Here is an 18,636-nt window from a genome sequence, read left to right as displayed (position 1 = left end):
TACACTTTTCTTTTTCTCTTCTTTTTATTCTAATGTAAATCCTGCCAAGAGGGTGGAGCTGAACATGCAGTGCCAGATGAAGCTCAATGAAGACTCTGAGCAGGTATAAGAATTCAATGTGGGTTAGTAGGGTAATCAGGAAATTTTGTAGTTAGGGTGTCAATGGTCCATTTGAGAGATATGAGGTGGTAATGCACTGTGTGCAGGTGCCAGGTCGTGCTGAAAAATGAAATCTTCATCTCCATAAAGCTTTTCAGCAGATGGAAGCATGAAGTGCTCCAAAATCTCCTGATAGCTAGCTGCATTGACCCTGCCCTTGATAAAACACAGTGGACCAACACCAGCAGCTGACATGGCACCCCAGACCATCACTGACTGTGGGTACTTGACACTGGACTTCAGGCATTTTGGCATTTCCCTCTCCCCAGTCTTCCTCCAGACTCTGGCACCTTGATTTCCGAATGACATGCAAAATTTGAGCAACAGTCCAGTGCTGCTTCTCTGTAGCCCAGGTCAGGCGCTTCTGCCGCTGTATCTGGTTCAACAGTGGTTTGACCTGGGGATGTTTCTACTCCAGACTCAGTCCACTGCTTCCGCTGGTCTGGAAATCGGTCCTTCTCCACAATCTTCCTCAGGGTCTGGTCACCTCTTCTCGTTGTGCAGCGTTTTCTGCCACACTTTTTCCTTCCCACAGACTTCCCACTGAGGTGCCTTGATACAGCACTCTGGGAACAGCCTATTCGTTCAGAAATTTCTTTCTGTGTCTTACCCTCTTGCTTGAGGGTGTCAATGATGGCCTTCTGGACAACAGTCAGGTCGGCAGTCCTACCCATGATTGCGGTTTTGAGTAATGAACCAGGCTGGGAGTTTTTAAAAGCCTCAGGAATCTTTTGCAGGTGTTTAGAGTTAATTAGTCTATTCAGATGATTAGGTTAATAGCTCGTTTAGAGAACCTTTTCATGATATGCTAATTTTTTGAGATAGGAATTTTGGGTTTTCATGAGCTGTATGCCAAAATCATCAATATTAAAACAATAAAAGGCTTGAACTACTTCAGTTGTAATGTAATTAATCTAAAATATATGAAAGTCTAATGTGTATCACTAAATTACAGAAAATAACGAACTTTATCACAATATGCTTATTTTTTGAGAAGGACATGTATCTCACCTGCACACAAACAGATTCAGCAGTCCTCAAAATAAATAAAAACAGTCAAACTCTGAATATTATTCAAACCTGTAATAATTAAATACGGTAAATAAGACAAGTATCAATTATTTGTTTAATCCCATTTTATAAACCAATGTTCTTGCTTCGGACCTTCGATGATCCAGTTCATCCATACTAATCAAACATAAGACATTTGAACTTGAAAATTTAACTTTCTTCTCCTGCTTCTGTTCTTCATGCATTTAGTTTAATCTGCGCCCTCTACTGTACAGATGTGAATTTACATTTCCTTCAATTTCACTTTTGTTGTAAAAGTGTTTTACAATTGTAAAATAACTTTTTTTATATTAAAAACAAGCAAGCCCTGCCCAGATTTAAAAAAGTAACTCAAAAGTAATGCGTTACATTTCATAAAAAGTGAGACGTAATCAGTTACTGCAAGAGCTATTTTAGTTTTTACTTTCCATTGTTATGTCTATGTGTGTCCAGTAGGGGTCACTCTTTGTTAAATCCTTGCAGAATAAAGGTGGGAACCTTCCCTCAGGTAACTGCTGTTTCTGGAGGAAAGGTGCACACCGTTTTTTGACCGCTATTTACAAACATCACTCATCTGCTTAAAGCACTAGACTTAGACGATTACAGTTATATTTTTAGTGATAATGCAATATTGTAATGCATTACATTTAAAAGTAGGTTTCCTCAACACTGATCATATGTTCACATGTTACAGCAGTGTGTGTGAGTATCTGACAGATGGCTTTATTTGATTAAAATCACTCGTCCTCTAATGCACATGCTGCTTCTACACTCCTAACTCACATAAACCTTTGCAAACAGTTTTTAAGCTGGCATATCAGTTTAATGTTTGATAAACAAGCTAATAAATAAAACATTTGCTTATGTGCACCAACAAAATGTATTTATTATACATATTGAAATCCAAGCGCTGAATAGTTTTAGGCTGTTTCAGTAATAGTTTGTTGCAGTATGTTGACTTTGACTCAAGAGCTTGATTTGTGAACCAAGTTCATCTAAAACAGCTCCAGTCTGAGTCTGAAAGGCTTTCTCATAGAGCTGTGACACTTAAGCATGTTCTCTGTTTTAATATAAGGATTGATGATGGCCATTTATTTAGGTTTATGTAAATGTTTTCTTGGGTCATTTGCTCGATCATCCACAAGGAGGCGCAGGAGTCTAATAAGAGCTTTCTCACAACTCCTCTCCTTTTTATTAAACTTCATAAATACTTTCAAAGTTCACTCACTGCTGTGTAAGAACATGTTAATCTTCATTTATGAGTGTTGTTCATTAAATAGACCATGGTTTTATTATAGTAAAAGTGTAGTAACCCTGCCTTTTTGGGGTGTATTGATCAGGCTACCATTTGTATAACACAGTTTTACTGCAGATACAGTGGTTAAACTATAGTTAGTGTAACAACATCATGGTTGATTTGTGGTTACTGTGGTTAAAATATTATGACCATGTTACATGATGGCTGACAGACTGATAACTTTTGTCACATCTCCATTTCTCATGTTTATTGTTGTGGAGCAAGGAAGAGTCGGATCCAAATGCGAAGCTTTATTAATAAACCTATAGACATGGTCAAACATCAGCAAACAGGTACAGTACAGTTTTCAAAACAGGTTTGTAACAACTTTGCAACTTTATTAGAAATAAAAAACTGAAAAGATCAGTTGCGTAAGTATTCATACCCTTTTCTGGGACACTGGAAATGTATCTCAGGAGCATTCATATTGCTTCTAGATGTTCCTACACTGTATTTGATAGAAAGATGAATTAAACCTGTCGCTCATATCTGTTTAGTTGTTGGGCTTGTTATAACGTTGTTGGTCAAACTCACATTCATACTCTACGAGATTGAGCTCTGGAAAATATCCATTCAGTTTAATTATTTCTCTGTTATTGCCACATCGCACCATGTTGAATTCAGTCCTTAAAAGCCATTTTTTATGTTTTGGAAAAAAAGAAATTGAATAAAGCTTCATTCTTTATTTTACAAAAGTGTGCTGCTTCACTGTTATTGTGAAGATACACAAATAAAAATAGACTTTTCTGAATGATGCTCTTTCATTTGATTGCTCTTTGCTTCTAAATGTTGAATGTTTTCAACTCTTAATCATGTTCAAACATTTAAAGCAGTGTTAACTTCAAGTCATTATTTATATAGCGCTTATATTTGACAATGCAGATTGTGTCAAAGCAGCTCTACACTCCAGTATTAAACGCTGTTAGTGTCAGACTTTCAGAGTCCTTCATCACTTCAATTAAGATGATTATCATTTCATTTCAAAATCTGACTTTAGCACCTCTTTTTGCTTTGAGATCAATCTGAGGATAATTACAGGTTGAAAATCACAACAAGAAATAACTGTGACAGGAAACACTGATAAAAAAAATAATTTATTCAATTACATCAATCTGTATTATATGAAAGTCTAAAGAAATAAATGTGGCTTAATAATTTGTTGGAAGAACAACGAGAAAAAATGACACTGTTAGTTTCTACAAGCGATTATTAATATTTGTTCTCATAGATTCATAGTCATCATTTGATCTGAGAATCAGATTCATAAACAGCTGAATCAGGTATTTCTAGACTAAATATTCATATTTGATTCAACATTGTGGATCAGCGAGAACCTTTTACATCCATTTACTTCAAGAAACAAATGATCATTAATCTCTAGAACTGAAATCAACAATTCTTCATTTACAACAAACACTGAGAATGTGTTGAATCAATAGTGGAATAACACTAGAGAAAATATGATCTGACTGTTTCTCATTGGTCAGATATGATGAAGATGATTTATTTGAGCCCTTCATCACGTGTTTGAATAATTGTTCATTTGTAAAGATGAATAAATGTAGTTGTTTTCTGGTCTGATGTTCAGATCAACAGTCTCTTACTGATGTGATCTGGATTAAATATTGAAACATGATGAAAGATGAAAGCAGGAAGATCCAGACCTACAGATTACTGACTATTGATCGATAAGATCCTCAGAGAGGAATCACTAAAATAAGTCCAGAAGAATGGTAAGAGTGTGTGAGTGAAGGAGGTTGTGAATGTGTGTAGATGTGTGTTAGTTACAGGATCAGAGAATGACACCGTTCCTCTGTCATAGTCCAGATTCACTCTCACACGATCAAGATGCTGTTCAACACCAAAACCAAAACCAGGAGACAGTCCGAACGACACACACCAGACACCAGTGTTGAAGAAATCCCATCCCTTCCTCTGGTTTGATGCTGTAGTTACTCCAATACTCCAGACTGAACTCTGTTTAACCTCCACATCCCAGCAGTGTGTTCCTGAGTTAAAACCCTCTGAACCCAGAACACAGAGATAACAGTCAAATCTCTCTGGATTATCAGGAACAGGTTGATATTTGCTGTACACACTGGTCAGATCATCAGACAGAAGGAGATGTGGATGAGCCGTGTTTGGATCCAGAATGACAGGAGCTGATGAGACACAATCAACAGATGCTGCTGTTATTCTGATGTTCATATAATGATCAAGACTGAACCCAACACAGATGATTATGAATTATGACACTCGTCCTGTTGATCAAACACATCAGACATTTTCCTCTCATCACTGTCAGTCATTCTCTGTCTGATTTATCAGTACTGAAAGTTCAAACACAAACACTGACAGACACAAACTCAAAACACTTTCATTTACTCTCATTTAGATTCAATTATAGTCAGAAGACAATTTTAATACAAAACCTTTGAACAGAACTTTACACAGTGATTTCATGTTTTCATGTAGAGATATGCAGTAAATAATGTTCATATCTTTACCGTTGTCCTCAGTGTTTCTCTTTTATGAATCACAAAGGTATTTACTGAATTCGGTCAGTAGATATTATTCTACAATAATGCAATGAAATAATACTGTAATAATAATAATGATAATAGTAATAAGCTTGCTGATATTAACAAAAACTACAATTAAAAATATTTAGTTATTTATTTAATTATTGTTACGTGGAAGTAAGGGCGAGAGACGAGCGGATCCATGTGCGAGCTTTATTGTGATGAGAGACAGATGAATGAATAGAACAAACAGAATGACGGGGCAACACAGAACTCCAGACAGGTAAGGTAGACAGTGATGACGACCAATAACACACAACAGTCAATGAGGGGCGATCCGAGAGAGTAATCCGATAATCCGAGAGCGAAAGTCATAAACCAGGAGAGAACAGAACACAGGAAACTCGGGAGCTAGAACACTTAGGAATATAATTTAACAATCCGCACCCTTGCATGGAATAGTCCGGAGCTATATAGCCGCACTGATTGGCCACAGGTGAAAGATGTAATGAGTGTGGTGGAGTCTGGGAATTGCAGTCCAAGACAGAGAGTGACAGTGAGTGAGTGGAGATGAGGTGAAGGTGACATCTGGTGGGGAGGGGATCGCGCAGCACCGACCAGATCTGTGACAATTATTCAGTAATTAAAATAAAGCTTATAATTAATTATAAATATTAGATGAAAATGTATTTAAATTTAAATGTTTAGAAATGTTGTTTTGGCAACTATTCTAAATAAAACTAGATAAAAAGTTTGTTAGCAAACTTTAAGTTGGCTTGAGAAAGCCTAGCCAGTAAGTTTTAAGTAGTTTTAAAAGCTTTTAGTTTAGAAAGTTTAAAGGTTTTCAGTTTGAAATAATTTTAGTTTGATTAATAAAGTTTGAAGATAGATAGGCTAGATAGATATAAATAGTTTGAAAATAGATAGATTTATAGATATAAATAGTTAGAATATATAAATAGTTTGAATGTGAATAGATGCTAAGGTGTTGCTATGCGGTTGCTAAGGTACCCAGGGTGGTTGCTAAGGTGTTGCTATGCAGTTGCTAGCATTATTTAAGCAAGACTAGCAAGTCATTAACATGATTTTTAGCATGACTTGCAAGTCGCTAGCATGATTTTAGCATGACTAGCAAGTCGCTAGCATGATTTTAGCATGACTAGCAAGTCGCTAGCATGATTTTAGCACGACTAGCAAGTCGCTAGCATGATTCTAGCATGACTAGCAAGTCGCTAGCATGATATTAGCATGACTAGCAAGTCGCTAGCATGATTTTAGCAAGACTAGCAAGTCGCTAGCATGATTTTTAGCATGATTAGCAAGTCGTTAGCATGATTTTACCATGACTAACAAGTTGCTAGCATGATTTTAGCATGACTAGCAAGTCGCTAGCATGATTTTTGCATGACTTGCAAGTCGCTAGCATGATTTTAGCACGACTAGCAAGTCGCTAGCATGATTTTAGCATGACTAGCAAGTCGCTAGCATGATTTTAGCATGACTAGCAAGTCGTTAGCATGATTTTATCATTATTTTAGCATGACTAGCAAAGTCGCTAGCATGATTCTAGCATGACTAGCAAGTCGCTAGCATGATTTTAGCATGACTAGCAAGTCGCTAGCATGATTTTAGCATGACTAGCAAGTCGTTAGCATGATTTTATCATTATTTTAGCATGACTAGCAAAGTCGCTAGCATGATTCTAGCATGACTAGCAAGTCGCTAGCATGATTTTAGCATGACTAGCAAGTCGCTAGCATGATTTTAGCATGACTAGCAAGTCGCTAGCATGATTTTTAACATGACTAGCAAGTCGCTAGCCTGATTTTAGCATGACTAGCAAGTCGCTAGCACGATTTTAGCACGACTAGCAAGTCGCTAGCATGATTTTATCATTATTTTAGCATGACTAGCAAGTCGCTAGCATGATTTTATCATTATTTTAGCATGACTAGCAAGTCGCTAGCATGATTTTAGCATGACTAACAAGTCGCTAAAACGATTTTAGCATGACTAGCAAGTCGTTAGCATGATTTTATCATTATTTTAGCATGACTAGCAAGTCGCTAGCATGATTTTTCCATGACTAGCAAGTAGCTAGCATGATTTTAGCAAGACTAGCAAGTCGTTAGCATGATTTTAGCATTGCTAGCAAATCGCTAGCATGATTTTAGCACGACTAACAAGTCTCTAGCATGATTTTAGCACGACTAGCAAGTTGCTAGCATGACTTTAGCATTATTTTAACATGACTAGCAAGTCGCTAGCATTATTTTAGCATGACTAGCAAATTGCTAGCATGATTTTAGAATTATTTAGCATGACTAACAAGTCGCTAGCATGATTTTAGCATGACTAGCAAGTCGCTAGCATGATTTTAGCATTATTTTAGCATGACTAGCAAGTTGCTAGCAGGATTTTAGCATTATTTTAACATGACTAGCAAGTTGCTAGCATTATTTTAGCATGACTAGCAAGTCGCTAGCATGATTTTAGCAAAACTAGCAAGTCGCTAGCATGACTTTAGCAAGACTAGCAAGTCGCTAGCATGATTTTAGCAAGACTAGCAAGTCGTTAGCATGATTTTAGCATTACTAGCAAGTCGCTAGCATGATTTTAGCACGACTAGCAAGTCTCTAGCATGATTTTAGCACGACTAGCAAGTCGCTAGCATGATTTTAGCATTATTTTAACATGACTAGCAAGTCGCTAGCATTATTTTAGCATGACTAGCAAATCGCTAGCATGATTTTAGCATTATTAAACATGACTAGCAAGTCGCTAGCATGATTTTAACATGACTAGCAAGTCGCTAGCATGATTTTAGCACGACTAGCAAGTCGCTAGCATGATTTTAGCACGACTAGCAAGTCGCTAGCATGATTTTAGCAGATAGATAGATAGATAGATAGATAGATAGATAGATAGATAGATAGATAGATGATAGATAGATAAGGTTTGAAGATAGATAGATAGAAAGATAGATAGATAAGGTTTGAAGATAGATAGATAGATAGATAGATAGATAGATAGATAGATAGATAGATAGATAGATAGATAGATAGAGGTTTGAAGATAGATAGATAGAAAGATAGATAGATAAGGTTTGAAGATAGATAGATAGATAGATAGATAGATAGATAGATAGATAGATAGATAGATAGATAGATAGATAGATAGATAGATAGATAGTGTGGCCGGGCGGAGAACAGCAACAACACAACAAGAGTTGAGTGAGCCCCGGAGGGTGCGTTTATTGACAGATGTGAGGGTAAGTAAACAATACGGTGGGTGATGAGGTGAATTCGTCTTCCTGGCGGTGCAAAGTGGCTTCTTCCTGGGTGCTTGTGTCTCCTAGTGACGGTGGCCGGTGCAGGGGGTCGGTGCAAGGAAGGTGCTTTAACCCCGAACGTGCAACCCGGAAGTGGGGGACCAAGCGGTCACGGCGACTCGGTAGGAGAAAGGATACAGCGGTCAGGTAAGTCTCACAGTGCATTGGAGATGTCTCTCACTCTCTGGCTGAAGCAGACTGCTTATAAGGCTGGTTGTGCCGTGACCGATTGGTCCGTGGTGAGTGGATCCAGCTGGTTCTCATGTGTTGCCAGGGCGACGCTGATTGTTCCTCGGGACGCCCGTCACACCCCCCCCCCCCCAAGCGACGTCCTGGTCCTGGAGGTGAAAAGAGAGAGGGGAAACAGGGGGTGGGCGGGGAGTGACCCCTGACAGACCTGTGTAAGCTGCCCAAGACCGAGAGAGTCCGTCGGCATTGTTGTTGCTGGAACCGGCCCGGTGGCGCACATCGAAGTGGAAGTCCTGGAGCGACAGGAACCACCTTGTGACCCGGGCGTTCGTGTCCTTGGCCCGGGCCATCCATTGCAGCGGGGCGTGGTCTGTAAAAAGAGTAAATTTGCGGCCTAAAAGATAATACCTGAGCTCCAGGACTGCCCACTTGATGGCGAGTGCTTCTTTTTCCACGGCAGCGTAGTTCCTCTCGGCCCGGGTCAGCTTTCGGCTGATGTAGACCACCGGATGCTCCTCTCCCTCCTGGACTTGGGAGAGCACAGCCCCCAATCCTGTGTCTGAAGCATCCGTTTGGAGCAGGAAGGGGCAGTTGAAGTCCGGAGCGCGCAGGACCGGTTCCGTGGTCAAGGCCTGTTTGATCTGTTGGAAGGCGCGCTCCACTTCCGGGGTCCATCGTACCTGCTCGGGCTGCCCCTTCCTGGTCAGGTCTGTCAGAGGGGCGGCTATGGAGGAGAAGCTGGGGATGAAGCAGCGGTAATAGCCGGCCAACCCCAGGAAGGCCCGTACCTGGGTCTTGCTGCGTGGCTGTGGCGCTGTGGCGCTTCCAGGATCGCCTTAACCTTGTCTTCCTGGGGTTTTACGAGGCCCCTTCCAACCCTGTAACCCAGGTACCTGGCTTCTTCCAAGGCAAGGTGGCATTTGCGGGGGTTGGCCATCAGTCCAGCCCGACGGAGCTCGGACAGCACCCTCCGAAGCCGGTCCAGGTGGTCCTCCCATGCCTCCGAGTGGATGACCACGTCGTCCAGGTAGGCCGCGGCGTAGCTCTGATGGGGCCGGAGAATCACGTCCATGAGGCGCTGGAATGTCGCTGGAGCGCCATGTAGGCCGAAGGGAAGGGTCCGGTACTGCCAGTGGCCCGACGGAGTGGAGAAGGCGGTTTTGGGCCTGGCATCAGCGGAGAGGGGGACCTGCCAATAGCCCTTGGTCAGGTCTAGGGTAGTGATGTACCGGGCCCTTCCCAGGCGCTCCAGGAGTTCATCCACCCGGGGCATGGGGTAGCTATCGAACTCCGAGACTTCGTTGAGGCGTCGATAGTCATTGCAGAACCTGAGGGTGCCGTCCGGCTTTGGGACCAGGACTATCGGGCTGGACCAGGGGCTCCGAGAAGGCTCAATGATCCCCAGCTTGAGCATTTTTTGGACTTCCTCCTCTATAGCCTGCCGGCGGGCCTCGGGGACTCGATAGGGCCGTTGCCGGACGATGACGCCGGGAGGAGTGCGGATGTCGTGGGAGAGGACATTAGTCTGGCCGGGGGTGTCGGAGAACACGTCCAGGAACTGACCGACCAGGTGCCGCAGCTCCGTCTTCTGGGCGGCCGACAGGTTGGGGTTGGTGTCTACAACCGCGGGTTCTGTGACGGCAAGGGCGACGGCTTGGTCCCTATCTCCAATCCATTTCTTAAGTAAGTTGATATGGTATAGCTGCAGGGGTCGTCTTCGCCCGGGTTGTCTCACACAATAGTTAACAGGGCCTACTCTCTCTTCCACGGTAAACGGGCCCTGCCACTGGGCGAGGAACTTGCAGGCAGCGTTAAGGACCAAGACCATCACCCTGTCTCCAGGCTGGAACTCCCGCGGTTGGGCCGGCCGATTATAATGGCGTTGCTGGGCTTGTTGGGACTTCACGAGGTGTTCCCGGACTAACGGCATGACCTTGTCGATCTTACTTCGCATGTCCTGCACGTGCTCCACCACGGTGCGGTAGACGGCCGGCTGCTGCTCCCAGGCCTCTCGGGCTACGTCGAGGAGACCACGAGGCTGGCGGCCGAACAGGAGCTCAAAGGTCGTGAACCCGGTGGAAGCTTGGGGAACCTCCCGTATGCCAAAGAGAACGTAGGGTAAGAGCAAGTCCCAATCCTTCTTGTCTTCGGCCGCCACCCTCCGGAGCATTTGTTTAAGGGTCTGATTAAATCTCTCGACGAGCCCGTCGGTCTGAGGTTGGTAGACAGATGTTTTGATTTGCTTTACCTTCAGCAGCCGGCACAGGTCAGCCATTAGCCGGGACATAAACAGGGTTCCCTGGTCGGTCAGAATCTCTGACGGAATACCCACCCGGCTGGAGAGCAGGAACAGCTCACGGGCGATGGCTTTGGCGGTGGCTTGACGAAGGGGGACTGCCTCTGGATACCGGGTGGCATAATCAACGATGACAAGAATGTGTTCGTGTCCCCGGCCAGACCTCGGCAACGGCCCTACGATGTCCATCCCGATCCGCTCGAAAGGCACCCCGATGATGGGTAACGGGATCAGAGGACTGGGGGGAGGCTTCCGAGGAGATGTGCGTTGGCATTCAGGGCAGGCTTGGCAAAAGCTCTTCACTTGGGCTTCCAGCCCCGGCCAGTGAAACCTGTCCCGGATTCGTTGGGTAGTGTTCTGGGCCCCCAGGTGGCCTGCCATAGGGTGAGCGTGGGCGAGCTCCAGGACCATCTCCGTCTTCTGGGTTGGCACTACCAGTAGTCGTTTAACCTCCCCCCGTCGCTCCACGACGCAGTACAACAGGCCATTCCGAACGATGAAATGTGGGAGGGGGTGAGGAGCCGGCAGAATTTCCTGGTCCTCGAGCACGCGGACTTGCCGCCAGCAGTGCTTGAGCCTGTCGTCCTCTTTTTGGGCCTTCCCAAAGTCTCCTCCTCCAGTAACCTGTTGAAACACATCGTGAAACAGATTAGAACGTTGGCCGGCAGACTCACCCTCTCTCCCACTGTCCGTCGTTAGCAGGCTGGAGCGGTTTCCGGACCCCCGCGACGGCGGTGGCCGCGGCTTGCGGCGGCAGCGGACAGGCTGTGTGGTGGAGGCCAAGGCGGCGTCAAGCCTGCCATCCAAGCTTTGATGGGGGTTGACGGCTCTGTGGGCATTGGCTCGTCGCGGGGGCTGGTTGGCCTGTGTACCGGTCGTGGGGTGCCTTCCGGCGGGCGTCGCTCCTGGGGCACCCTCCGGGGGAATGGCTGCGCTCGCTCCCCGACGTCCCGGTGGTAGGTTGCGTCCGCCAGCTCCACGGCGTCGATCACCTCAGCAATGGTTTTAGGTCCCCGCATACCCGCGGCCTGCCTCATTGAGCGGGGTAAAGCTCTCAGCAGCCTATCTACCACCACCCGTTCGGCCACTTGAGCTGGGGAGGGTAAATCTTCTAGCAGCCAGTGCTCGGCTAACCGCATCAGATCAGCGGCCTGGGCGCGGACTGGCAACCGTGTTTTAAACTCCCATTCGTGGAAGCGCTGGGCGGCAGCGGTTGCAGAAAGGCCGAGACGGCCTAATATTTCTTTTTTTAACTCATTATAATTATTTTGGGAAGACGCTGGTAAGGAAAAATATGCTCGTTGCGCCTCACCGGAAAGCAGCGGTGCCAGTGTCGCAGCCCAAGTACCTCTCGCCCACCCTTCGGTGCGAGCGAGTGATTCGAACATCTTAAGGTAGGCCTCAGTGTCATCATTTGCGGTCAGCTTGGGTAGCAAACGGGCAGCGGTGACTCGAGGATCCGGTAGAGGGACGTTCTGGGCGGCAGGTAAGCGTAATTCGGCCAAATACCCTTGAATGTGGCTGTGTTGCTCAGTAAGCAGTTCAAAACACTGTTGCTGGCGGACGCTAACCTCCGTAAGCTGTTTTACAAGTTCCTCCATGGTTACGGGGGGGAGCGAGCCTAGAAGAAAGGAAAAAAACAGCCGGAGGTGAGAGGGGCAACAAAATGGCGGTGTAAACAACGTCTTGTTTGTTGGTGTTCTCAGCCGGCTCTAGGAACGTCTTGCCCGCATTCTCCACCACCTTGTGGCCGGGCGGAGAACAGCAACAACACAACAAGAGTTGAGTGAGCCCCGGAGGGTGCGTTTATTGACAGATGTGAGGGTAAGTAAACAATACGGTGGGTGATGAGGTGAATTCGTCTTCCGGGCGGTGCAAAGTGGCTTCTTCCTGGGTGCTTGTGTCTCCTAGTGACGGTGGCCGGTGCAGGGGGTCGGTGCAAGGAAGGTGCTTTAACCCCGAACGTGCAACCCGGAAGTGGGGGACCAAGCGGTCACGGCGACTCGGTAGGAGAAAGGATACAGTGGTCAGGTAAGTCTCACAGTGCATTGGAGATGTCTCTCACTCTCTGGCTGAAGCAGACTGCTTATAAGGCTGGTTGTGCCGTGACCGATTCGTCCGTGGTGAGTGGATCCAGCTGGTTCTCATGTGTTGCCAGGGCGACGCTGATTGTTCCTCGGGACGCCCGTCACAATAGATAGATAGATAGATAGATAGATAATTCAGTCTAAAATAGTTTGAAGTTTAAAGTAGTTTTAAAAGTTAGATGCTAAGGTTCTCAGAGTGGTTGCTGTGGTGTTTCTATGTGGTTGCTAAGGTACCCATGGTGGTTGCTAAGTTGTTGCTATGCGGTTGCTAAGGTACCCAGGGTGGTTGCTAGGGTGTTGCTGTGCTGTTGCTAAGGTACCCATGGTGGTTGTTAAGGTGTTGCTATGCGGTTGCTAAGATACCCATGGTGGTTGCTAGGGTGTTGCTATGTGGTTGCTAAGGTACCCATGGTGGTTGTTAAGGTGTTGCTATGTGGTTGCTAAGGTACCCAGAGTGGTTGCTAAGGTGTTGCTATGCGTTTGCTAAGGTACCCGGGGTGGTTGCTAGGGTGTTGCTATGTGGTTGCTAAGGTTCCCATGGTGGTTGCTAAGGTGGTGCTATGCGGTTGCTAGGGTACCTGGGGTGGTTGCTAAGATGTTGCTATGCGGTTGCTAGGGTGCCCAGGGTGGTTGCTAAGGTGTTGCTATGTGGTTGCTAAGGTACCCATGGTGGTTGCTAAGGTGTTGCTATACGGTTGCTAGGGTACCTGGGGTGGTTGCTAAGGTGTTGCTATGCGGTTGCTAGGGTATCCGGGGTGGATGCTAAGGTGTTGCTATGTGGTTGCTAGGGTGCCCAGGGTGGTTGGTAGGGTGTTTCTATGTGGTTGGTAGGGTACTCTGGGTGGTTGCTAAGGTGTTTCCATGCGGTTGCTAGGGTACCTGGGGTGGTTGCTAAGGTGTTGCTATGCGGTTGCTAAGGTACATGGGGTGGTTGCCAGGGTGTTGCTATGCAGTTGCTAGGGTACCTAGGGTGGTTGTTAAGGTGTTGCTATGTGGTTCTTAAGGTACCCACGGTGGTTGCTAAGATGTTGCAATGCGGTTGCTAGGGTACCCAAGGGGGTTGCTAAGGTGTTGCTATGTGGTTGCTAGGGTGCAAGGGGTGGTTGCTAGGGTGAATGGGGGGTTGTTAGCATGTTTCTAACATGTTGCTAGTATGATTAGCAAGTCGCTAGCATGATTCTAGCATGACTAGCAAGTCCCTAGCATGATTTTACCATGACTAGGAAGTCGCTAGCATGATTTTAGCATGACTAGCAAGTCACTAGCACGATTCTAGCATGACTAGCAAGTCACTAGCACGATTCTAGCATGACTAGCAAGTCGCTAGCATGATGCTAGCATGACTAGCATGTCACTAGCATGATTCTAGCATGACTAGCATGTCACTAGCATGATTCTAGCATGACTAGGAAGTCACTAGCATGATTCTAGCATGACTAGCAAGTCACTAGCATGATTCTAGCATGACTAGCATGTCACTAGCATGATTTTAGCATGATTACTAGCATGATTACTAGCATGACTAGCAAGTCCCTAGCATGATTTTACCATGACTAGGAAGTCGCTAGCATGATTTTAGCATAACTAGCAAGTCACTAGCATGATTCTAGCATGACTAGCAAGTCACTAGCACGATTCTAGCATGATTAGCAAGTCGCTAGCATGATGTTAGCTTGACTAGCATGTCACTAGCATGATTTTAGCATGACTAGCAAGTCGCTAGCATGATGTTAGCATGACTAGCATGTCACTAGCATGATTCTAGCATGACTAGCATGTCACTAGCATGATTTTAACATGACTAGCAAGTCACTAGCATGATTCTAGCACGATTACTATCATGATTAGCAAGTCGCTAGCATGATTTTAGCATTACTAGCAAGTCACTAGCATGAATACTAGCATGACTAGCATGTCACTAGCATGATTTTAGCATGACTAGCAAGTCACTAGCATGATTCTAGCATGATTAGCATATTGTTAGCATGGGATAGATAGATAGATAGATAGATAGATAGATAGATAGATAGATAGATAGATAGATAGATAGATAGATAGATAGATAGATAGATAGATAGATAGATGGATGAGTTTAAATGAGTTTGATTGGATAAGAAATATAGTACATAGAAGGGCAGTTTGATTGAGTCTCAAAGGATTCTGGGAGTTTTGACAGTTGGAGTTTGAAAGTCTTGGCTCATTTGAACATTCCGTCAATGTAAGTCTATGGGATTTTTCCCAGTTTTAATCGCCATTTTTAGGAAAACCGTAAGTCCGATCAGTTAGAAAAGATATAGCAACTCGAGTCAGACCAGACTGAAGATCTGGGCTGAGTTTCGAGTTTGTCGAGTTAAAGCTCTAGGAGGAGATACAGTCAGAAAATTTTGGCTAGGAAGAAAATAGAATATCAGTAAATTGGCTTTCTCAAGCCAACTTAATAATAAAAAGCCAACTTAATAAATTAACATGAAGAATTCAAATGACAATCTAAAACTGAAATAAAATGATTTATAATTTAAAAAATGAAGCTAAATAGATTATTATTATTAAGTTGGCTTGGGAAAGCCAACTTACTGAAATCCTATTTAAACTTCTTCTTCTTCTTCTTCTTCTTCTTCTTCTTCTTCTTCTTCTTCTTATTTTTCTGAGCGGAAAATATTTAGACACCTACTCCTCCTAGACCGTTCAAGCTACATACTCCAAACTCGGGTCAGATCTTCATACTGTTCAGACTTAGATTGCTATATCTTTTCAGACTGTTTTGAGTTATGGTTTTTTTAAAAATTAATATTAAAAATCATAAAAAGGTCCCATAGACTTTCATTGTCAAGTCCATGTCTGTTTGAACTATGTTTAATGTAAACTGCTAGAAGCCATTGATACTCAATTAAGCTTCAATTTAATCTTCAAACCTTATCTATCTATCTATCTATCTATCTATCTATCTATCTATCTATCTATCTATCTATCTATCTATCTATCTATCTATCTATCTATCTATCTATCTATCATCTATCTATCTATCTATCTATCTATCTATCTATCTATCTTCAAACCTTATCTATCTATCTATCTATCTATCTATCTATCTATCTATCTATCTATCTATCTATCTATCTTCAAACCTTATCTATCTATCTATCTATCTATCTCTCTATCTATCTATCTATCTATCTATCTATCTATCTATCTATCTATCTATCTATCTATCTATCTTCAAACCTTATCTATCTATCTATCTATCTATCTATCTATCTATCTATCTATCTATCTATCTATCTTCAAACCTTATCTATCTATCTATCTATCTATCTATCTATCTATCTATCTATCTATCTTCAAACCTTATCTATCTATCTATCTTCAAACCTTATCTATCTATCTATCTATCTATCTATCTATCTATCTATCTATCTATCTATCTATCTTCAAACCTTATCTATCTATCTATCTATCTATCTATCTATCTATCTATCTATCTATCTATCTATCTTCAAACCTTATCTATCTATCTATCTATCTATCTATCTATCTATCTATCTATCTATCTATCTATCTATCTATCTATCTATCTTCAAACCTTATCTATCTATCTATCTATCTATCTATCTATCTATCTATCTATCTATCTATCTATCTATCTATCTATCTATCTATCTATCTTCCAACCTTATCTATCTATCTATCTATCTATCTATCTATCTATCTATCTTCAAACCTTATCTATCTATCTATCTATCTTACTAGTCATGCTAAAATCATACTAGCGACTTGCTAGTCATGCCAGTATCATGCTAGCGACTTGCTAGTAATGGTAAAATCATACTAGCGACTTGCTAGTCATGCCAGAATCATGCTAGCGACTTGTTAGTCGACTTGCTAGTAATGCTAAAATCATACTAGCGACTTGCTAGTCATGCCAGAATCATGCTAGCGACTTGCTAGTCGACTTGCTAGTCGTGCTAAAATCATGCTAGCGACTTGTTAGTCATGCTAAAATCATGCTAGCGACTTGCTAGTCATGCTAAAAAAAATGCTAAAATCAAGCTAGCGACTTGTTAGTCATGCTAAAATCATGCTAGCGACTTGTTAGTCATGCTAGAATCATGCTAGCGACTTGATAGTCATGCTAAAATAATGCTAGCGACTTGCTAGTCATGCTAAAAAAATGCTAAAATCATGCTAGCGACTTGCTAGTCTAGCTAAAATCATGCTAGCGACTTACTAGTCTTGCTAAAATCATGCTAAAATAATGCTAGCGCCTTGCTAGTCATTCTGAAATCATGCTAACGACTTGCTATTCATGCTAAAATCATGCTAGCGACTTGCTAGTAATGCTAAAATCAAGCTAGCGACTTGTTAGTCATGCTAAAATCATGCTAGCGACTTGCTAGTCATGCTAGAATCATGCTAGCGACTTGATAGTCATGCTAAAATAATGCTAGCGACTTGCTAGTCATGTTAAAAAGCTAAAATCATGCTAGCGACTTGCTAGTCGTGCTAAAATCATGCTAGTGACTTGCTAGTCGTGCTAAAATCATGCTAGTGACTTGCTAGTCATGCTAAAATGATGCTAGCGACTTGCTAGTCATGCTAAAATCATGCTAGCGACTTGCTAGTAATGTTAAAATCATGCTAGCGACTTGCTAGTCATGTTAAAATCAGGCTAGCGACTTGCTAGTCATGTTTAAAATCATGCTAGTGTCTTGCTAGTCTTGCTAAAATCATGCTAGCGACTTGCTAGTCATGCTAAAAGCATGCTAGCGACTTGCTAGTCATGCTAGAATCATGTTAGCGACTTTGCTAGTCATGCTAAAGTAATGCTAAAATCATGCTAGCCACTTTCTAGTCATGTTAAAATCAGGCTAGCGACTTGCTAGTCATGTTTAAAATCATGCTAGCGTCTTGCTAGTCTTGCTAAAATCATGCTAGCGACTTGCTTGTAATGTTAAAATCATGCTTGCGACTTGCTAGTCATGCTAGAATCATGCTAGCGACTTTGCTAGTCATGCTAAAATAATGCTAAAATCATGCTAGCGACTTGCTAGTCATGCTAAAATCATGCTAGCGACTTGCTAGTCGTGCTAAAATCATGCTAGTGACTTGCTAGTCATGTTAAAATGATGCTAGGGACTTGCTAGTCATGCTAAAATCATGCTAGCGACTTGCTAGTCATGCTAAAATAATGCTAAAATCATGCTAGCGACTTGCTAGTCATGCTAAAATAATGATAAAATCATGCTAGCGACTTGCTAGTAATGCTAAAATCATGCTAGCGACTTTCTAGTCATGCTAAAATCAGGCTAGCGACTTGCTAGTCATGTTTAAAATCATGCTAGCGACTTGCTAGTCATGCTAAAAATCATGCTAACGACTTGCTAGTCTTGCTAAAATCATGCTAGCGACTTGCTAGTCTTGCTAAAATCATGCTAGCGACTTGCTAGTCATGCTAAAATCATGCTAACGACTTACTAGTCTTGCTAAAATAATGCTACTGACTTGCTAGTCATGCTAAAATCATGCTAGCGACTTGCTAGTCATGTTTAAAATCATGCTAGCGACTTGCTAGTCTTGCTAAAATCATGCTAATGACTTGCTAGTCATGCTAAAATCATGCTAGCGACTTGCTAGTCGTGCTAAAATCATGCTAGCGACTTGCTAGTCGTGCTAAAATCATGCTAGCGACTTGTTAGTCATGGTAAAAT

At 43.0% G+C, this 18,636-nt stretch overlaps 1 protein-coding gene across 1 annotated transcript in view; it reads right to left on the bottom strand.

Moving 5' to 3' along the window:
• Window positions 1-2,742: 2,742 nt before the first annotated feature.
• Window positions 2,743-18,636, bottom strand: part of LOC141327242 (nuclear factor 7, ovary-like) — a 28,698-nt gene continuing 12,804 nt past the window's right edge. The window contains exon 6 of the mRNA XM_073835331.1: window positions 2,743-4,668. Coding sequence (XP_073691432.1) covers window positions 4,178-4,668 — 491 coding nt within the window. The 3' untranslated portion in view covers window positions 2,743-4,177. The remainder of the gene's footprint in view (window positions 4,669-18,636) is intronic.

The sequence above is a fragment of the Garra rufa genome, chromosome 1 (assembly GCF_049309525.1).
Source record: "Garra rufa chromosome 1, GarRuf1.0, whole genome shotgun sequence".
Taxonomy (NCBI): Eukaryota; Metazoa; Chordata; class Actinopteri; order Cypriniformes; family Cyprinidae; genus Garra; species Garra rufa.
This window is presented reverse-complemented; position numbering and strand designations above follow the sequence as displayed.